Raw genomic sequence first — 23507 nt, 5'->3', positions numbered from 1 at the left:
AAGAGCTTTTGATTTCTGTAAATATGACCTCCTGATGCTGCAAATTCAACAAATTACCATTTTAGTTCTCTTTACAACCTTTCAAATGTTTTGATCTCTGTTGTGCATAATAATTTGAAACCGTGCATTTTGAGTTTTTTACTTCTAAAAAAAAATCTGTTATCATTAGGAGATTTGTTCAATAAAATTTGCATTATACTCCAACGGTTGATGGCTTGAAGATTATACTGACTGTCATTTGCATCAACTATTTAGGAAAATCAGCGAAAAATAACATTTGCATAATAATTTGGAATGCGGTGTATAAGTCAGTTCAATAATTCAACCCAGACAAATTGTAATATAATAGTCTTTTATTCTTTAAAAATTCCACTCATATACAAATATTGTTAAAAATCAGAACCCACTCTAAACAGGAATACATTTCAACAAAAAAGAAAAACTGAATAATATTTGGTCAAACCTTTTCCAAGATGTTCTGTAAAATAGAAGCTCCTTAAATATAGAATATATTAATTAATTACAGTAAGATCTCTTGCATTTTTTCTGTACAATGAATCTACTCAGTAGTATAGCAAGTGTACACATTCCTATGCATCCTGGTGGCATGAGATACAGTATATCTGAGAGTATGAGAAAACAGTGGGCAGCATTTTACCACTACAGTAGATAATTTATAGTGTGGAATCAGTCCCTTTTATACATTTTAAGGCAAAAATTTGAACTAAGAAAGATGTGAAAGCATTCTAAGCAATATTTCTTACAAAGTATTAACCCCAAACAACAGATACTTTACTTCTGCTCCTTTTGCGTGTTCTAACATGTTCCCACTAAGAAGCCATGCCACAAATGTCTCTTTCATTGTCACTTGTCACCAGATAGGCTAATATGTACTGCACTGCAAAGTACATACATAGATTTAAGGCCCTTTTACACGGGCCAATTATTGGGCGAACGCTCGTTGACATTTTCATCTTCTGATCGTATCGTTTTAAAAAAGACAAATATTATCGTTGTCGGCAGAACATCTCCCTGTGTAAACAGGGAGACGCGCTGCCGACATGATAATAATGTATGGGGACGAGCGATCGGAGTAACGACAGTTCGTCCCCATACATAGCTCCTTGTGACAGGAGCAGACGAGCGCCGATCAACTAGCTGTCTCGTTGATCGGCACTCGTTTACACGGCCCAGGACGGGCCATGTATTAGGACCTTAAAGCGATTGATAGTAGCGTTGGTTCAGCTTTTAAAATGGCAATGCATTATTTATACGCAACCTTTATGAAGGGAGAAACTACATGTTTTGAAAGTGGACCCTATACAGTATTTCTGAAGATAAATTTGCTATGATTCGCAACCATGAAGAGTGCTGCATATATCAACTACCTCACTATTGAATAGCACATTCCTAGAAGTAAGCAGGAACCCGGAAAGAAGCAAGATATGAAAAGTAAATGCTAATACTTGCCAGAAAAGAGTAGGCTTTCAGGGTACTAAAGGACCGGACACCTGGTACACTTATTATTCTTCTTATATCAGACAGATCACATAATAACATTGACAACCATGTAATGATTTGGATGGTTCGGGGTTAAAATTTAATTTTTAATTAATGAGAACACATTGGGAGAAACTGATCAAATCTAGTTAAAAAGAAAAGCAGCCAATAAGGTAATGCTTTACATTGGGTTTGTTTTAGAAAAGTAACTGCTTTATTCTGATTGGCTGCTAAGGGGAACAATGTTTTTATTGATAGGGAACTTATTAGAATTTCAACAAGGATCAAGATGCAATCCTTGTGACAGACTAAATTCTACCCTTTGTGTAGATGGATGGATCTAATGTCTGAGGTTGTAGTGATGACAATGACCCCGTTTACTATAGGATCCCTAATCTCTATTTATTTATTTATTTCTTCGCAATTATCTTTGAGACATTATTAAGAAAGTCCACTAACGAATATGTAATTAGTGTGCAATGCAGCCTTGGATGAAATATCTGCCATGAAAATGAATATAGGAGCTATAAAACAATGTTTCTATCTGCAGTAATAACAGTAAACTACTAAAACAAAGCAGCCAATGACCCCATAAACCATTTCTACTTACTTTCCACCCCTTACAAACAACTTATAGTGCTAGACAAACCTCAGAACACAGCATTTGTGCGGATACGTTGAAATGGATGAAGGACACACCAGAGCTCTCTTGACAGATACATACACAGTAAAGAAGATGTGAGACTGCTTAAAACTTCACACAGTGAATGTCACAGCTTCTCAGTGTCATAGCTGAAGGACATTGGACAATCTGTAGATCAGAGGTGGATAAGCTGATGACCGCATATATTTTTTGGCAATAGCATGAACGTAGTCTTTGACCTGCCTTTACACAAGCCGACTACAAATAATTGTAACCAGGAAGCGTCTCCTTTCCGCATGATGACAGGCTGTTGCTGTTAATGCACGTAGTAGCCTTCCCAAAGTTACATCATTTCACGTGTATGTCAGCACCAACAGGGACGAAGGACCTCTTCACATTACATAAGAGAACAACTAGCAAATCCTGATTTTCCAGAATCCTGCACGACCAAAATGATTTATTTTTATCCCCAAGCCACAATTAAGATGTCCAGTTATTGCACCGTTATGTACAGAAAAAAAGCTACAAACAAATATTTATCTTTTTTTTTTTTCCTCTTTTTTTTCTTGTTTATGCGTTTATGTATTTCACCCACATTGTTGTGATAGGTGGAAATATGAAAGACCTGTCGCCGTTGAAGACGTGCAAACACATGGGATTCTTCACTTTGGATTGTGGTGATGGAAAACGTTACTTAGAAATATTGTTGTCGGAGTGTTGTGGATATCGTTTCATCCTACAAGAGCAAAAAGAAAAAAAATATGTTAATCTTGAGAAACACTTCTTAGTAATTAATCTAAAAAAAAATAATCACCAGTTTTGAAAACGCCTAGCTCAGTCTTAGATACAATTTTACCAATTATTAGGAAATTACTTTTAGTATAATTCTCGAATATAGTTTCATCATTCATAGTTTTCCTTTTCAGTAACGGAGCAGAACTAAGGCTCTGTTACATCCGTTTGTGTATGTCCATAGTATATACAGTGAAGGAAATAAGTATTTGATCCCTTGCTGATTTTGTAAGTTTGCCCACTATCAAAGACATGAACAGTCTAGAATTTTTAGGCTAGGTTAATTTTACCAGTGAGAGATAGATTATATATAAAAAAAAAAACAGAAAATCACATTGTCAAAATTATATATATTTATTTGCATTGTGCACAGAGAAATAAGTATTTGATCCCTTTGGCAAACAAGACTTAATACTTGGTGGCAAAACCCTTGTCGGCAAGCACAGCAGTCAGACGTTTTTTTGTAGTTGATGATGAGGTTTGCACACGTTAGATGGAATTTTGGCCCACTCCTCTTTGCAGATCATCTGTAAATCATTAAGGTTTCGAGGCTGTCGCTTGGCAACTCAGATCTTCAGCTCCCTCCATAAGTTTTCGATGGGATTAAGGTCTAGAGACTGGCTAGGCCACTCCATGACCTTAATGTGCTTCTTTTTGAGCCACTCCTTTGTTGCCTTGGCTGTATGTTTCGGGTCATTGGCTGAACTCTTAATGGTTGGTAGGGGATCAAATACTTATTTCTCTGTGCACAATGCAAATAAATATATATAATTTTGACTGTGATTTTCTGTTTTGTTTTTTTTTTTATAAAATTTAATAAAATCTATCTCTCACTGGTAAAATTAACCTAGCCTAAAAATTCTAGACTGTTCATGTCTTTGACAGTGGGCAAACTTACAAAATCAGCAAGGGATCAAATACTTATTTCCTTCACTGTATATGCTAGATGTAAGCAACCATATGCCATAAAGTCTCTAACAGCAGGGTGAGACTGTAGATACAACCCCAGATTCACTGTATTGACATACAGTATGGTAAGAATTCAGTGCTCCTGTGAGATTCCAAGCTCAAGTGCTGTAGCAAAAGCACTTTTTGATATGCAATTAAAAGATTTTTACTACTTTAATATAAAAACAATGTTTTAAGAAAGACAGCACCACTTTATCCTAAATACCAAAGTCAATTAATAGATTAGGTCCATGTATCATTCCTGCCCTGGTTAACTAGTTTTATCATTATTTTACCCCCTTAAAGGGGTTTTCCCACGAGAGACATTTATGACACATCCACAGGATATGTCATAAATGTCAGATAGATGCGGGTCCCAGCTCTGGGACCCACACTTATCTCCAGAAGGGGGCCCCCTAAACCCCGTTCAGCCGCTGTGTGTTGCGGCTGAATAAGGTGTTTTCCGACCATGAAAAGCGTTATATGGTCGTCAGTTACATAAACAGCGTAACTCGCAGAGCTACACTGTTTACGTAAGTCTCAGTTTAGGGGGCCCCGTTCTGGAGATAGGTGTGGGTCCCAAAAGGTGGGACCCGCATCTGACATTTATGACATATCCTGTGGATGTTCAGAAAAAGCGTGGTGAACAGCAGCACACGTCTCCCAAGCTTTTTCTGAAGATTGCATTACGTCAGACTGGGTTTGTCTGATCTTACAGCGTGACACCGCTCCAGATAACGGGATTTGTGCCGCTTCAAATATTGCATTTTTTGGATTATATCCTGTGGATGTATCATAAATGTCTCTCGTGGGAAACCCCTTTCCACTGTGGCCACTTTTGTCCTTCCTGACAGAGCCTTATTTTTCAAATCTGACATGTGTCACTTTATGTGGTAACAACTTTGGAATGCTTTTACCTGTTTTCTTGTGACATATTGGACTTTATGTTAAAAAAATTAAGTCGATAAATTCAATATTTATTTGAGAAACCAAAATTGAGAAAATATGCAAAAATCATCATTTTTCTAAATTTAAATGTATGCGCTTGTAAAATTGATAGTAACAGGACAAAATAGTTACTAGTTAACATTTCCCTACTATATGTTTCCATCCATTTTTTGAACGCGCTTTTATTTTTCTAGGACGTTACAAAGCTTAGAACTTAAGCAGCAATTTCTCACATTTTCAAGAAAATTACAAAAACCTATTTTTTCATGCACCAGTTCAGGTCTGAAGTGGTTTTAAGGGCCCTATATATTAGAAATCCCCCATAAATCACCAAATTTTAAAAACTGCACCCCTCAAAGTATTTAAAACAGCATTTAGAAAGTTTCTTAACCCTTTAGGCGTTTCACAAGAATTAAAGCAAAGTAGAGGTCAAATTTCATTTTTTTTTTTTTTTTTTAAGAAATTCAGGTTTAATTAATATTTTTTGTAACACAGAAGGTTTTACAAGAAAAATGCAACCCAATATTTATCCCACACGTGGTCCTAGTGTGCTAATGGACCCAAAAGAGCACCCAGTGCATTTTGGGGCCTTCTTTTTTTTAGATTATATTTTAGGCACCATGTCAGGTTTGAAGAAGTCTGGTGATGCCAAAACAAAGGAAACTCCCCAAAATAGACCCAATTTTGGGAACTACACCCCACAAGGAATTAATCTAGGAGTGTAGTGAGCATTTTGAACCCACATGTGTTTCATAGATTTTATTATAATTTGGACACAAAAATAAAGCTCCCCAACATTTGTAAAGCAACTTCTCCAGAGTATGCAAATACCCCATATGTGGTCATAAACTGCTGTTTGGGCACACGGCAGGGCTTAGAAAGGAAGGCGCGCTATTTGGCTTTTGCTGGATTGGTTTCTTGGCACCATGTGGCGTTTGCAAAGCCCCTGTGGGACCAAAACAGTGGAAACTCCCTAAAAGTCACTCCATTTGGGAAACTACACACTGAGGAATTTATCTAGGGGTGTAGTGAGCATTTTGACCCCACAGGTGTTTCATAGATTTTATTAGAATTGGGCAGTGAAAAAAAAAAATTCCAATAAGATGTACCTTTTAGCTCAAATTTTTTCATTTTCTCAACAAATCAAAAGAGAAAAACACCCCAGTATTTGTAAAGCAATTTTTCACGAGCACGGCACTACCCCATATGTGGTCATAAACCGCTGTTTGACCACCCAATACGGCTCTGAAGGGAAGGAGCGCCATTTGGCATTTGAAGTGCAGATTTTGCTGGATTGGTTTCTGGGCGCTATGTCGCATTTGCAAAGCCCCTGTGGGACCAAACCGTGGAAAACCCCCAGAAGTGAACCCATTTTGGAAACTACACTCCTCAAGGTATTCACCTAGGGGTGTAGTGAGCATGTTAACCCTGCAGGTGTTTTCCAGAAATTTGTGTGCACTCGATGTTGCAGAGTGAAAATGGGAAATTTTCCATTGACATGCCAATATGTGGTGCTTAGCTTGTGCCACCATGAAAAGACAGCTTTCTAATTATTATGCTGTGTTTCCGGGTTTTAGAAACACCCTACATGTGGCCCTAATCTTTTACCTGGACGATCGAAAGGCTCAGGAGTGAAAGAGTACCATGCGAAATTGAGGCCTAATTTGGCGACTTACAAAGTATTGGTTCACAATTGCAGAGGCTTGGATGTGAAATAATAAAAGAAACCCCTGAGAAGTGACCCCATTTTGGAAACTACACCCCTCAAGGCATTTATTAAGGAGTGTGGTGAGCATTTTCACCCACAGGTCTTTTCCATAAATGATTGCGCTCCTGATGGTGCAAAGTAAAAATAGCAGTTTTTCCCAAATATGTAATTTCAGTGGCAAATATGTTGTGTCCAGCTTGTGCCACTGGAAACACACACCCCAAAAATTGTTAAAAGGGTCCTCCCTTGTTTGGCGATGCCACATATGTGGATGTAAACTGCTGTTTGATCACGCTGAAGGTTTCAGAAGGGACGGAGCGCCATTTGGCTTTTGGAGTGTGGATTTTGCTTGTAGTAGTTTTGTTTTGAGTCTTACTGGTGTTTCCGTTTATAATGAGGGGGTACATGTAAGGCGGGCGGAGTATATAAGGGGCATAGTCAGGTGGTATAGTTGGGTAAAAAAACAAAACAATAAAATAATTAATAGATATTTGTTACGCTGTGACACAATCCTTTCTGCACAGGCCGGTGTCACACTAATAAATGGTCTTTACTTATTCCCCTTTCGGTCCACACTCGGCACCTTTGAAGTTTGGGGAATTTTGCTGGGAAAATGTTGTCCTGGTATAATACGGGCGCCCTCACTTCCAGCAGATATGTTTGGGCCCTCCCCTTCCTGGTTCTCTAATTTTAGGGGCCTTGATAATTCGCTACTTGAAACAGAAGGAACGTTCCCCTCAGGCCTGCACAATTGCATATTTTTCTTTCCTGACTTTTTGGAGCCTTAACTTATTATATTTTTTCATAGACGTAGTGGTATGAGGACTGTTGTTTTGTGGGACGATCTATAGTTATTATTGGTATCATTTTGGGGTACGTGACTTTTTTTTTTTCTTATTCAAAATTTTATGGAGTTTCAGAACACAAAATTACAAAACATAGTGGAGGGAAGGCCTCCACACCTTAAAACATGTGACTTTTTGATCACTCTTTATCCTTTTCTTGGGAGGCCAGGTAAGCAAAAAACAGCAATTCTGATTTGTTTTTTTTTATATAGCGTTCACCACGTGTCCTAAATTACATGTTGACTTTATTCTGCGGGTCAGTAAGATTCCAGAGATACGAAATTTATAGCACTTTTTTATGTTTCACAACTTTTTGCACAATAAAATTATTTTTTCTGTCGCCATGTTGTAAGAAACATAACTTTTTCATTTTTTTGTCGACAAAGCTGTATGAGGGCTTGGTTTTTTGTAAGACTAGCTATAGTTTTTAGGGGTAGCATTTTTGGATACATGCGACTTTTTGATCACTTTTTATTTAAATTTTTGGAAGACAAAGTGACCAAAAAACAGCAATTCTGAGCAGTTTAGGTCGCGGTGATACCAAATATGTATGGTTTATTATTATTTTTCAATAATAAATGACTTGATAAGGGAAAAGGGGTCTATTGTGTTATATTTTATTACTTGAAATGTATTTTATTTTTTACAACTTTTATTTGAACTTTTTTTACACTTTGTTTCACACTTTTTTTTTTAGTCCCACTAGGGGACTTGAAGGTCCAACTGTTTGATAGATGTTTTAATACATTGCACTACCTATGTAATGCAATGTATTAGTACTGTCTGTGGTTCACGGACAGCGAGCCTATCAGGCTCCGCCTCCGGGCGGGGCCCAATCAGCTACCGTAATGGCAGACAGGAGGCCATTGTTAAGCCTTCTGTTGCCATAGTAGCAGCATCTCATAGCGGGGCTGCCGATTTGCTACAAACCACTAAGATGCAGCGATCGCTGCATCTAGAGGGTTAATTGCAGAAATTGGAGCTAGCTCCGGTTCCTGCCTTTACAGCAGGGTGTCCACTGTAATATACAGAGGACAACCACTGCTGATGAGGCCAGCTCAGCTTCTGAGCCGGAAGCTGAGCCGGCTCCATCTTGCCGATGGTTCCCGAAAGCCTTTTAGGCCCCGCCTTTGAACGGGGCATAGGAGGCTTCCATTGCTGGCAGACCGGGAGGCCAGTATTAGGCCTTTGGTTGCCATTGCAGCCACTGGCAATCCAGCGATCACATTGCTGGGGTGCCAGTGGCTAAAAACCCCTCAGATGCTGCGATCTCTATTGAACGCAACATCTGAGGGGTTAATCGGCTGGATCAACTAGCTCCGGTTCTGGTTTTTATATCAGGGTGTCAGCTATAAGATACAGCTGGCTCCTGGCGGTGATGATGCGGGCTCAGCTCCTGAGCCTGCACCATCACGCAACATAATGGTACTGCTCTTTCCGGGAAACCCTGCCGGACAGAACCGTATATATATGGCGTATGTCGGGAAGGGGTTAAAGACTATGTACGCATTTGAAATGTTTTTATGTTTTATAAAACAGTCTATCAGTGTGTTTTGTTAAATACTTTTATTAAAAATTATTTTTAGTTTTTGAGATACAGCTGGTTTGTATTCTGTATACAGAACAGCTGTATCATGTGCCAAAACCTGAATCCGTCAGGACCGCGGGACTGACTGTTTCAGTGACAGCGGGTCCTGCATATCTCTGACACATAGATGTGATCGATTACAGGTGGATCCTAAGTTAAGAACTTAGATGGGATTGGTAACCGCTCAATCCTGCGTGTCAACCCGCTGACGCGCCGAACCCACTCACACTGAGCCCGTCAGTGCCACTGACCTGACGGCTCCAGGTTTCAGTGCTAGATACAGCTGTTCTGTATACAGAATACAAAGCAGCTATATCTCAAAAAGTAAAAATAATTTTTAAAATAAAAGTAAATTAGAAAGTTGTACAAGACACACTGATAGACAATAAAAATAAATAAAAAACACTTTCAAAAGATGTACATTGACTATTTTAGGCTTTCAGGATCAAGCTATTTTTTAGTTTTTTTCATTGCCGAATTCTAAAAGCAAACTTTTTTTTATTTTTCCTTTGACCTAGCTTGCTTTTCAAAAGGACGAATTGTAGCAATTATTTTTTTTTGAGTACATATCACTTATTGAATTTATATTTTTCTTTTTAAGGAGCGGATTTGGGGGAAAAAAAAAGCAAATCTACAATCGTTTTTCTTTCTATTGCCATGTGCATGGAACGTTGATACGATTGTGGTGTTACTAGATACATTTGTTTTGTTTTTTATTTTTAAATAATAAAGCACAAAAAGGTTGTTTGTTTTTTAACCTCTTAACAACCTATGCTGTAACTGTACGTCATGGCTGCGAACAGGGTGTATGGAGCGTGATCATGGGCCTAATTCATACTCAGCGGATGTCGGATGTATCTGAACTATAACAGCATGAAAGACCGCATGACCTAAAAGATTGCCTGTCAGTGTAATACTTCGTATATCTAAATGGGTATTCCCAGAAACCACACTTATCACCTATCATCGCTGGGGGCACCACCACTGGGATTCCTACAGATTGCAAGAACGGGTGTCCCGAACCCACTGTTCCGGCTCACGGCACCCCTCGCCGTAAGGAGGAGTTGGAATGAAGTGGCGGTTAAGCATGTGCCTGCCCACTCTATTCAATGTCTATGAGACTGACGGAAACTGCTGAGCACTGTACTCCATTCAATATCCTCCTCACTGCACTTGAGCAGTGAGGAGGAACACTGGGTTCAGGAGCCCCTTTCTCACGATCGGTGGGGGTCCCAGAGGTGGGGCCCTCAGCGATTAGACAATTATCACATTTTCTGTAGATAGGTGATAATTGTTGAATCTGGGAATACACCTTTAAGTATACTAAGTGTTATTGCCGGTCAGTCATGCAAGGACTTGCAATGTTTTAGGACATGCCTCCGATAGGTTTCTCTGATCCCGGCTGTCAATCACAGCCGGGCTCTTGCTGTCCATCACAAGGGCAATGCTCCTGTGCCCGCACGATCACCATAGCGTACATTTAAATTGTGGACCCTTTGGTTAAGGCAATCCCTGATATACATGTACGCCATGGAGCGTTAAGCGGTTAAAATGGTTACTGAAGAATGGTGTTAGAAGAGTATAAAAAATACACTAAAACAAAAAATAACGTATTTTCTTCTAACATAACCGTCCATTCTCATGGATTCCTTCTCAAAGAAATCTTGAAAATAGAGTAATAGGTCGGCCCAATAAAGTACTAAATAGAGACACAAGCTATAATTAGGTCAGTCAACAGAAACGGATCTGCTGGTTTTCAAGTAGCAACTGGCATAATAAAAACTGAAGATAATAAAAAGATACTTGTGAAAAATTACTAAGATGCTAAATCTAACATTTGCTAAAATATAGGTAATGTTTAACAATTCTTCCCCACCCCAGGTAAATTAACAGTCTAATGGCCTGAAGGAGCCACCCACGCGAAACGCACGTTGGGAAGCATATTGTTCCTACGGTACTTATTAGGGCGAATTTCCTCCAACCATGGGTGAGGTAAAGGCAACTTTGACCACCATGAAATCTGCACCGTAGTGGTGTGCACAGCCTGTGATTTGTGGCTCGGATGGCTGCAGAGTGTCTTCCGTGTGCTGCCCGCAAATCACGGGCCGTGCACCTGGCCGTGTACATTAATTTCAATGAGCTTGGACCGCAAAACGCGGCCGTATTAAGACATGACCTATATCTTTTTTGCGGTCCAGGCTCCCGGGCAATGCACGGACCGTGTAAACCTCGGTCGTGTGCATGGGCCCATAGAAGTGAATGGGACCGCAAAAACACTTTCGTGTGCATGAGGCCTAAAAGGCATTTTTTGCCCTAGATCATAAATGTTTACTATACTCTTTACTGATGTCTGGTGGCCTAAGATACGGTGTACTAACCAGCACAGTATATTATATATATGCTTGATACCTCCCCCGGTGTTCCCTCCATGATATATCCAGCATACTTTTGTATTTAATATATTATTTATATGGACATGGTATGGACATGTTGACTGATAGCCACTTGTTTTGTGTAACAATGTGATTGTATACTGGAGTCCTCTTTTCTAGTCCATGTTTTTATCAGTAGATATTGTCACACAACTGGGCGTGTTTAAAGTAAAAGTACAAGTGGGCGTGTATTATGTGCGTACATCTGGGCGTTTTTACGTCTTTTACTAGCTGGGTGTTGTGAATGGGAGTGTATGATGCTGACGAATCAGCATCATCCACTTCTCTTCGTTACCACCCAGCTTCTGGCAGTGCACAGACACACAGCGTGTTCTCGAGAGATCACGCTGTGACATCACTCACTTCCTGCCCCAGGTCCTGCATCGTGTCGGACGAGCGAGGACACATCGGCACCAGAGGCTACATTTGATTCTGCAGCAGCATCGGCGTTTGCAGGTAAGTCTATGTAGCTACTTACCTGCAAACGCTGATGCTGCTGCAGAATCAACTGTAGCCTCTGGTGCCGATGTGTCCTCGCTCGTCCAACACGATGCAGGACCTGGGGCAGGAAGTGAGCGACGTCACAGCCTGATCTCTCGAGAACACGCTGTGTGTCTGTGCACTGCCAGAAGCTGGGTGTTAACGAAGAGAAGTGGATGATGCTGATTCGTCAGCATCATACACTCCCATTCACAACACCCAGCTAGTAAAAGACGTAAAAACGCCCAGATGTACGCACATAATACACGCCCACTTGTAATTTTACTTTAAACACGCCCAGTTGTACTTTAGAAAGCCTCATTTGCATAAATATAAAAATGGTCATAACTTGGCCAAAAATGCTCGTTTAAAAAAAAAACAAAAAAAAACGTTACTCTTATCTACATTGCAGCGCCGATCTGCTGCAATAGGAGATAGGGGTTGCAAAATCTGGTGACAGAGCCTCTTTAAGCAAGTGAAATGCATGCTCGATCGGGTTGAGATCTAGTGATGGACTTGGTCATTGCAGAATATTACACTTCTTTGCCTTAAAAAACTCCTGGTTTGCTTTCGCAGTATGTTTTGGGTCATTGTCCATCTGTACTGTGAAGCGACGTCCAATCAACCTTGCTGCATTTGGTTGAATCTGAGCAGAAAGTATAACACTTCAGAATTCATCCGGCTGCTTCTGTCTTTATTCACATAATCAATAAACACTAGTGACCCAGTGTCTTTGGTAGCCATGCATGCCCATGCCATCACACTGCCTCCACCATGTTTTACAGAGAATGTGGTGTGCTTCGGTTCATGAGCCGTTCCAAGCCTTCTCCATACTTTCTTCCTCCTATCATTCTGGTACAGGTTGATCTTAGTTTCATCTGTCAAAAAAATGCTGTTCCAGAACTGGGCTGGCTTCTTTAGATGTTGTTTGGCAAAGTCTAATCTGGCCTTTCTATTTTGGAGGCTGAATAATGGTTTGCACCTTGTGGTGAACCCTCTGTATTTGCACTAATGAAGTCTTCTCTTTATGGTAGACTTATATACTGATACACCTACTTCCAGGAGAGTGTTCTTCACTTGGGTAGATGTTGTGAAGGGGTTTTTCTTCAACATGGAAAGGATTCTGCAATCATTCACCACTGTTGTCTTCCATGGACGTCCAGGTCTTTTGGAGTTCACCAGTGCTTAATTGATGATGGATTAACGAGGTAATAGCCCATTAAATAGCTTTTGAGATAATTATCCAATTACCTTTGGTCCCTTGATAAAGAGGCAACTACATATTAAAGAGCTGTAATTCCTAAACCCTTCCTCAAATTAGGATGTGAATACCCTCAAATTAAAGCTGAGAGTCTGCACATTAAGCCCATATTGATTATATAACTTTATATTCAATATGTTTTGGTAAACCGCTAAAATGCCAAAACTTGTGTCACTGTCCAAATAATTCTGGACATAACTGTAATTTACCAATAACTGTAATTTACCAATAGTAATATATAGAGCCCTAAAATCTAGTGACAGGTTCCCTTTAAAAGGAGGAGAAACAGGGCAGACTTGATCTTCATTAGGCCCCCAACTTCCCTGACAAACCATCGTCACCCGGCAAGGCAGGGGGAATGGAGATCGGATTACAGAGGACCCCCCTATCAAAAATGGCATCTAAGTGGTTAAACAGTCGGGATCACTGTTATCTGTTCTAGCATGCTGTCTGTTGTAAAATACAACTAACACCCAGAGCGTACAGGGCGGGCTCAGTCTGTGAGGCCGCTCTCCATACTTCCCCTTACCCATCAGGACATACAGTTATATCATGATGGGTTAAGGAGTTGCAAAAATAAATAAAATAACCTTTAGAATGCAGCATTCCGAAAGGTGAAATTATGCTCTGGGCATCAAAGGTCCAACCCCCCCCCATCCCAGTCATGAGAGGGTTAGCTTCTGATTAAGCCCAACCTAATATACTTTGTTATTCTGAACAAATAGAATTCAAAACCAGTAATAAAAAAGAATGTATAAATACATATAAACATTGCCCGTAGCAACCAATCACAGCATTTAATTAGGATAGTGCTCTTGAAAAAAAGAAAACAGCACTGTGATAGGTTGCTTTGGGCAACAAAGACTTTAATCTCCCCTGTTGTCGGACAGCATAGCTACATGTATGCAATGATGGTGTACATGTTTCGAATGTCACATTGATCGGTCATTACCTGTTAAGTCCTGGAATAAAAGCCACACAAAGACAAGCGGTAAAGCAAAAGAGGAGAGATACAGTATAAGGCAACAGGTTAAATTGATCCATCACCCAAGAAAAATATCCTAATCATGCATAAAAGCCTGTAGGCACAGCGTTACTAGCAGAGGGAGAAGAAGTAACAGTGATAATTTTCTCTGCACTTCACTGTTTACCTTACAGGTCTGCCAGTGCACTGTGGCAAAAGCAAGATGCCAAATCTGCAAAGCTTCAGGAGTGTATATATTCTGCTAGTCTATTTAAGGCTGCACTGGTATCTACTACCATTTTAGGATAACAGAATATCGAGAGAAGGCCTATACATAGCTTGACCGGACAAATATCTCTCCAGAACTATCCTTGATGTATGTTTCATCCACACGAGGCAATGGAAAACGGAGAAAAGTAGGATTGGTCTAAAGACTAAAGTACACTATTATGACAAGGTAGAAATAAAAAATAAATTATATATATATATATATATACACATACATACACACACATTATATATATATATATATATATATATATATATATACATACATACATATACACACATATACAGGGTGGACCATTTATATGGATACACCTAAATAAAATGGGAATGGTTGGTGATATTAACTTCCTGTTTGTGGCACATTAGTATATGGGAGGGGGGGAAACTTTTCAAACTGGGTGTTGACCATGGCAGCCATTTTGAAGTCGGCCATTTTGTATCCAACTTTAGTTTTTTCAATGGGAAGAGGGTCATGTGACACATCAAACTTATCGAGAATTTCACAAGAAAAACAATGGTGTGCTTGTTTTTAACGTAACTTTATTCTTTCATGAGTTATTTACAAGCTTCTCTTTGTTTACAGCCATTGACATGTTGCAGAGGTTAACACGTAAGGAGCGGATAGAAATTGTGTTGATGTCTGGTGAACGCAGTACCCGGGTCATTGCAGCAGATTTCAATGCAAGACACCGTACGAGACCACCCATCTCCCAAGCTACATGCAAACTGCTTGCCAAGTTTCGTGAAACTGGTTCAGTGTTGGATTTGCCCAAATGTGGACGCATGAAAACTGTCACTAATGAAGAAACATCAGTGGCTGTCCTAGCTTCATTCAGCAAGAGCCCACAGCGTAGCACTCGCCGCATGTCACTGGAGAGTGGCATCAGTCGAACATCCCTTCGGCGGATATTAGCTACTCACAAATGGCACCCTTACAAACTCCAGCTGCTGCAGCATCGCAACGAGGATGACCCAGATCGGCGCACTGAATTTGCAGAATGGGCAAAACAAATATTGGAACACGACCCTCAGTTTACACAGAACACTTTGTTCAGTGATGAGGCAAACTTTTATGTGAATGGTGAAGTTAACAAACAAAACCACCGCTATTGGTCTGACACTAACCCACATTGGATAGATCCCTCCAAGACTGTTGGAACACAAAAATTGATGGTATGGTGTGGTATATGGGGTACAAAGATAGTGGGGCCATTCTTCATCAATGGAAACCTCAAGGCCACGGGATATCTGAAATTGCTACATGATGATGTGTTTCCCTCTTTATGCACTGAAGCTGGCACGTTCCCTGAGTTTTTCCAGCAAGATGGTGCACCACCACATTATGGGTGTCAGGTCCAAGCATTCCTAGATGAACAGTTTCCTGGAAAGTGGATTGGTCATCGTGGGCCAGTTGAATGGCCCCCTAGGTCTCCCGATCTGACCCCCTTAGACTTTTATCTTTGGGGTCATCTGAAGGCAATTGTCTATGCTGTGAAGATACAAGATGCGCAGCAACTGAAACTACGGATACTGGAAGCCTGTGCTAGCAATTCTTCTGCGGTGTTGCTATCAGTGTGTGAAGAGTGGGAGAAGAGGGTTGCATTGACAATCCAACACAATGGGCAGCACTTTGAACACATTTTATAAGTGGTAAGAAACTTGTAAATAACTCATGAAAGAATAAAGTAACGTTAAAACCAAGCACACCATTGTTTTTCTTGTGAAATTCTCGATAAGTTTGATGTGTCACATGACCCTCTTCCCATTGAAAAAAAACAAAGTTGGATACAAAATGGCCGACTTCAAAATGGCCACCATGGTCAACACCCAGCTTGAAAAGTTTCCCCCCTCCCATATACTAATGTGCCACAAACAGGAAGTTAATATCACCAACCATTCCCATTTTATTTAGGTGTATCCATATAAATGGCCCACCCTGTATATATAATTTTCAAAGAGAGATCTTGAAGCAATAAAAAAAAAAAAGTGTAATTTACTCAACATTTTTCAGTCCATTTTTTTACTTCAACTTTTCAGTCCTGCAATAAGACCTTTCTCAATGTATACCTACATACATACATACATATATATATATATATATATATATATATATATGTTTTATGGTGGGAAAATAGTTTACATGCGAGCAAGCATCATCCAATGCTATGTTTATGTTCACCCGGTGCCAGCGATGACGTCTTGACACGATTGGTGACCTGAGTGATGTCGACATGTCACCGCTATAGCTGGTTACTATACACATTGTCCATAATCCGAGCTTTTCGGCAAGTACTACTCCCCTGCTTGTCACTAACCTACTAAGCACTGAAGAGGCATTTGTGGTTCAGTTTGGTGTTATTCATACAAAGCATACTAAATATCCTGGAGTAGCCTACAGAGCTGTAAATTCCAGATTCTATACAAATTCCAGCTTGTACAGCAATGTCAAAGTAACAGAAGAAAGGGGAAAGGAGAGACAGACTAAAACATTGAGAGAAGGAAGGGGAAGCAAGAGAGCATGCTTCATGCCCACTGAGCTCTGAACTTGCAGGTCTACAAGCAAGCATGTCAGAGAAAGCAAGTCTTGAATATAAAAAGGCTAGTGCACATATAAGAAGCCTAGGAGGAACAGTCTTTACTACTTCCTTCAAAATGCGACACCAGTCCGTTTGGTAGGTAGATCCCATTCACACCCGTAACCTATATAGTGTAAATCTAAAGATGGCCATACACTTTAGATGTAAGTCGACTGAACTTGACGATTTCGGCAGTACCGGCCGACATACATCTAATGTGTATGGTGGGGTCCTGACTCTCCCCTGATGGCGAATGAATTTCAACATGTCCGATCCTTTTGTTCGTTAGTAGATAGCATCTACCAGAAAAGTCTTGGAGCAGTTTTCTCCCTTCTCCTTATTGAATACACATGCATGCTTGGCTACTGCGGAGTCGGGAGGAATAGCTGTCAGCTGAACGATCTAATGTATGGCCAGCTTAAGTCTTACTTCTATCAATAGACATATTTAAAGAAAACCCCAAAAAATTAAATACACTGACCCAGATTGTTCTGGACTTCGAGAGACCTTCATCTGAGTAGTTCCATTCCAGGACTGTTCTACAGTCTTCAGTAAACCTAAAAGGGGCAGAATATATAGTTACTGTCAATGATGTAAGAGGAAAAAAAATCATGCAAAAATATATAACTATAAGCATTATTATTATTTATCAAATAACAGTCAATGACCTTGTATTTGTCTATTACATTCCCGAACATTAGTGATGCCCATTAAGACTGACCTAGTTATTTCCACAACATTACAAGTTTTCAGACACCAATCAATTCTTTTTACTTCCATCAGATTAACAAATGTGCCTTTGTCGCATTAACCTATACAAACAGGAACGATTTAGTCTCCGCTCTGGAAAAAAGATCTATGTCATCCATTGTGAACACAGAAATCGCTTTAGGCTTTGTTCACACAAAGATACGTAGACATAACCTTTCTACCAATAAGCAAACCGCTGTAGCTACAGTGGGTCATAATAACTGCTGGAAGATTTGGCAACTGCCATCTATTTTATAGCCTTATATCTACCATTTTTCAAGTACATTTAATACCAACGGAACATAATAATTTATTGCCTACACATTGTTTTCAGATTCATGAATAAATTTAAAAAAGGATATAAGATATTACACTCCATGGCCAAGAGTATGTGGTCACCCCCATGTAGTTCATGGCAGGGGCCAAATCCTGCCTGCCGCAGTGACATATTCCTCTGCTGTGAACACGAGGACACCGGCAGCAAGTATTATTAAGAACATTGGAAAGTTTGCGGAGTATGTTTTGTTAAATGTGTATATTACAATGCTGTTGTAGCAATGAAAATAAGTTTTGATTTCTATTTCTTACACACTACATTCTTAACCCTTTCACGACCAAGGACGAAAATGCACGTCCTGGTCGGCTGCTAGTTCCCGCACCAGGACGTGCATTTTCGTCCGCATTTCAAACTGTCACTCTGTGTAAACACAGAGTGACAGACCCGCGCTGACAGCTGTCATAGACAGCTGAGACATCAGTCTTGCCGGACAGCGGACCATCGCCGCTGCTTTCGGCAGTTAACCCCTTAAGTGCGGCGACGGATTGCCGTCGCCGCATTTAAGTGGTTTGAAGCATATCGGCAGCCCCCAAGAAGTGATCGTGGGGGCTACCGATGCTTGGCACGGCAATCGGAGGTCAGATAATGACCTCCGGGTTGCCATGTACGGAAGCCTCGGAGGAACAGCCTCCGGCCGTTCCTCCTCTGCTTCCTGTCAGTGTGACAGTCACGTCACAATGACAGTTAGAGTACATCACACTACGTGTGTAGTGTAATGTACTCTAGCAGCGATCAAAGCTGCAAGACTAAGTGTCCCCTAGTGGGACAAGTTAAAAAAGTAAAAAAAAGTAATAAAAATGTTTTCAAAAAAGTGTAAAAATAAAAGTTAGAAGTGATATAAACATGAACTGCTTTTTTTCCTATAATAAAACTTTTATTATAGAAAAAAAATGAACACGTTAAAAAAGTACACATATCTGGTATCACCGCGTTCGTAACGACCCCAACTATAAAACTATAATGTTATTTTCCCCGCACGATGAACACCCCCAAAAAAATCAATAAAAAACGACGACAGTATCACAATTTTTTTGGTCACCACCCCTCCCAAAATAAAGAATAAAAAGTGATCAAAAAGTCGCATGTTCCCAAAAATAGTACCAATAAAAACTTCTATCTGTCCCGCAAAAAACAAGCCCTTACACAGCTTTTTTTACTTAAAAATAAAAAAATTATGGCTCTCAGAATATGGTGACACAGAATTTTTTTTGTTTATAAATAAGTCATTTTATTGTGCAAACGCTAAAAAAAAGGACCAAACCTATATACATATGGTATCGCCGTAATCGTACCAACCCGCAGAATAAAGTAAAAATGTCATTTATAGCGTACGGTGAGCGCCGCAAAAAGAAAACCTTAAAAACGGTGTCAGAATTCCTGTTTTTTGCTCAGGATTGCAAAAAAATGGAACAAAAAGTGATAAAAAAAAATAAATCGCATGTACCCCAAAATGGTACCAATAAAAACTGCAGCTCCTCCCGCAAGAAATAAGCCCCACACCACTCTATTGATGGAAAAATAAAAAAGTTATGGCTCTTGGAAAGCGGGGAGTGAAAATCTCAAATATGAAAGCAAAAAATGGATCAGTCCTGAAAGGGTTAATTCATTTCTAATGAAAAAAACGTATGACCACATGTGCGGTATTTCCGTACTCGGGAGAAATTGCTTTATAAAAAATGGTTGTTTTTTTCCTCCTTTATCCCTTGTGAAAATGAGAAAATGCAACATTTTAGTGGAAAAAATTTTGATATTAATTTTCGCGCCCTAATTCTAATAAACTATGCAAAAGACCCGTGGGGTCTAAATGCTCACTATACCCCTAGAAAAATTCCTTGAAGGTTTTTCCAAAATGTGGTCACTTTTCGTGGGTTTCCCCTGTTTTGGTCCCTCCAGTGCATTGCAAATGCGACATGGCACCGAAAACCATTCCAGCAAAATCATAAATCCAAATGGCGCTCCTTCCCTTCTGAGCCCTGCTGTGGGTCCAAACAGCAGTTTATTACCACATATGGGGTATTGTCGTAATCGGGAGACATTGCTTTACAAATGTTGGGGTGCATTTTCTTCGTTATTCCTTGTAAATAATAAAAATTTCTATGTTGTTTCAGAAAAAAAGTACATTTTAATTTTTACAGACTAATTCCAATATATTTAGCGAAAAACCTGTGTGGTCAAAATGCTAACTATACCCCTAGATAAATACCTTAAGGGGTCTAGTTTTCGAAATGGGGTCGTTTATGGGCAGTTTCTATCGTTCTGGCAACTCAAAGCTTCTCCAAATGTACAGTGGGGCCTAAAACATTTTCAAGCAAAATATGAGTCCTGAAAGCCTCCGGGTGCTCCCTTCCTTTGGGGCACTGCCGTGTGTCCAAACAACGCATTAGGGCCACAATGTGGGTATTTTTGAAAACAGGAGAAAGAGGGTGATAGATTTTGGGGTGTGTTTCTTCATTTTCATGTTCGCTTTACAAAGAAATTGGTCTTCAAACAAATACTTTTATGAAAAAAGTGAAATTCTTTTTTTTTTCACCTGATATGCATTAAATTTAGCAAAGAACTGGGGGGTCAAAATAATTACTATATACCTAAATAATTACGTTATGGGGTCTAGTTTTCTAAATGGGGTCGTTTATGGGGAGATTCTATTGCTCTGGTAGCTCAAAGCCTCTCCAAATGTACAGTGGGGCCTAAAACATTTTCAAGCAAAATATGAGTCCTGAAAGCCTCCGGGTGTTCCCTCCCTTTCGGGCCCTGTCGTGTGTCCAGGCAGCGCATTAAGGTCACAATGGGGGCATTTTTGAAAACAGGAGAAACAGGGTGATATATTTTGGGGTGTGTTTCTTCATTCTCATGGTCGCTTTACACAGAAATCGGTCTTCAAAGTGATACTTTTATGAAAAAAGTGTTTTTTGTTTTTTTTTTCACCTGCTATGCATTAAATTTAGCAAAAAACTGTGGAGTCAAAGTACGCACTACACCCCTAGATAAATACCTTAAAGGGTCTAGTTTTCTAAATGGGGTCGTTTATGGGAAGATTCTATCGCTCTGGTAGCTCAAAACCTCTCCAAATATACAGTAGGGCCTAAAACATTTTCAAGCAAAATATGAGTCCTGAAAGCCTCCGGGTGCTCCCTCCCTTTCGGGCCCTGTCGTGTGTCCAAGCAATGCATTAGGGTCACAATGGGGGCATTTTTGAAAACAGGAGAAACAGGGTGATATATTTTGGGGTGTGTTTCTTCATTCTCATGGTCACTTTACACAGAAATCTGTCTTCAAAGTGATACTTTTATGAAAAAAGTGAAATTATATTTTTTTACGCCTGCTTTGCATGAATTCTTACAAAAAAACTGTGGGGTCAAAATACTTACAACACCCCTTAATAAATACCTTAATGGGTGTAGTTTTCAAAATGGGGTCACTTGTGGGGGTTTCCACCATTCTGACACCTATGAGCCTCTGAAAACCTGGCTTAGTGCAGGAAAACAAAATGTACTTCAAAATGTATAAAATGATTACTAAACTTGTAAGTCTTCCAAATTGCTGGAAAAAAAATTTTTTTTTTCAAAAGTGCTGCCAAAATAGAGTAAAGAGATGGAAATATATATTTAATTAAAAAAATTGTGCAGTATGTGTGTACATATGTCACATATTGCAGTTAAAAATAGGGAAAAATTATAATTTTTACAAAATTTCTTCAATTTCTCTATTTTTTTATTAATTTCCGCAAATCGTATCAGTCTACTTTTACCACTAAAATAAAGTACAACATGTGACGAAAAAACAATGTCAGAATTACTTGGATATTCAAAACTTTCACAGAGTTATTCTCTGATAAAGTCAGACATACCAGATTTGACAAATCTGGCTTGGTCATTAAGGTACAAACATGCCCGGTCATTAAGGAGTTAAAGTGTACAAAACTGGTCTGTCTGTATTTGCAGTATTTACTACTAGTAAACCACTAGTGTGACCTCGCAAATGCTTCTGTGGCTGAACAAAATAAATCTCTGCAGCCATATTTAAAAATCCAATAATATCTTACTATTTAATTTTTTTTTATGCAGTACATATTATTAGACATGGTAATAAGTATAACAGGAATACAGTGTTTACCTTTTCATGCCATTTTGGCAGTCAAGCGCCTACTCTAAAGGATTATATTTAAAGCGTACCTCGAGTGATCCACCTAAAAATCTCTTAGTATATCAGGATGTGAACCTCTCCGAGTATACATTCGAATTTATAAACTAGATTTAAACATTGCGTTCTCTATGCTGCTTATTAGCTTCATTAACTTGTACGGTGCACGCTCCGTTCCATCAGTATACTACAATTACTACAATTCTTTACTTACACCCTGCGAGCAGAGAAATACAGCTACAACTTAAAGATCTAATCTTACCCAGTGAAATACAAGCGGTCTGTGTGTCTGTAGAGAGAACTTGCTAGTTAATAGAGTCCAGCATTGGCGCCACGGATTTAAGCAAGTAGTAGTAGTCGTAATCTGCTGACCGGGGGAAGGGGATTGTCAAGTGTAATGTCCGCTAGCAGGCTTGTAGAGAAAGTGACTGGGTTGCAGGTTCACGGTTTCTGTAGCACGTTTTGAAAATATCCATTTATTTGTACGGAAAGAAACGCTCAATTTGAAGCCTTATTCAGATGAACGTGTAAATCGTCCATATGATGGCATTTTTTATTTTTTTTTTTAAAGGTCGTCACACGGCTGCAAGTATTTATTTTGGGCTGTTCACACGGCCGTTGTTTTAACGGACCGTGTGATAGGCCCATGAAAAATAGGACATGTCCTATTTTTGTCTGTTTTCACGGATCCCTCAATAGACTCAAGTCTATGAGGGATCAGTGAAAACTGGTCCCGCACGGGTGCAAATCAGCCATGAAAAATGGCCGATTTCACACACGTTTGTCAGAATAAAGCTTTATGAGTAGTCATGTGAATAGCAACACTCGTAATACCTACATTGGGAGCAGTAGTAAATACAATTTTAAAAGTTTATAGGAAAACCCCTTTAACAACATATATATTGCTCCCTGTACAGATGCTATTTATATAAATAAGCTACTACTTTTTGGTAACATCACGGCTAATGCTTCGTTCACATCTGCGTCAGGGCTCTGATTTGGCGAGCGGAACCCTGACTGAGACAAATGGAAACCACGGATTTCAATGGTGACGGATCCGGCGCAAATGGTTTCTGCTGGTCTCCTTTGTGCAAGGGTTCCGTCGTTTTGAGGGAATGAAAAGTGTAGTCTACTGCGGTATTCCTTACGTCAAAATGACAGAACCCTTGCACAACTGAAACGGAAACCATTTGCACCAGATCCGTCACCATTGAAATCAATGGTGATGCAAACGAAAACCTATGGTTTCCATTTGTTTCAGTCAGGGCTCCGTTCTGACGGAAAACTCTGACGGAACGTAAGAACAG

The 23507-nt window shown here is 39.7% G+C and overlaps 1 protein-coding gene across 1 annotated transcript in view; it reads right to left on the bottom strand.

The window, feature by feature from the left end:
- Positions 1–356: 356 nt before the first annotated feature.
- The window catches only part of ATP2A3 (ATPase sarcoplasmic/endoplasmic reticulum Ca2+ transporting 3), a 254440-nt gene continuing 231289 nt past the window's right edge, over positions 357–23507 (bottom strand). The window contains exons 21-22 of the mRNA XM_075852856.1: positions 17455–17530; positions 357–2879 (exon numbers count right to left, since the gene is read on the bottom strand). Coding sequence (XP_075708971.1) covers positions 2834–2879; positions 17455–17530 — 122 coding nt within the window. The 3' untranslated portion in view covers positions 357–2833. The remainder of the gene's footprint in view (positions 2880–17454; positions 17531–23507) is intronic.

Source organism: Rhinoderma darwinii, chromosome 2, assembly GCF_050947455.1.
Source record: "Rhinoderma darwinii isolate aRhiDar2 chromosome 2, aRhiDar2.hap1, whole genome shotgun sequence".
Lineage (NCBI taxonomy): Eukaryota > Metazoa > Chordata > Amphibia > Anura > Rhinodermatidae > Rhinoderma > Rhinoderma darwinii.
This window is presented reverse-complemented; position numbering and strand designations above follow the sequence as displayed.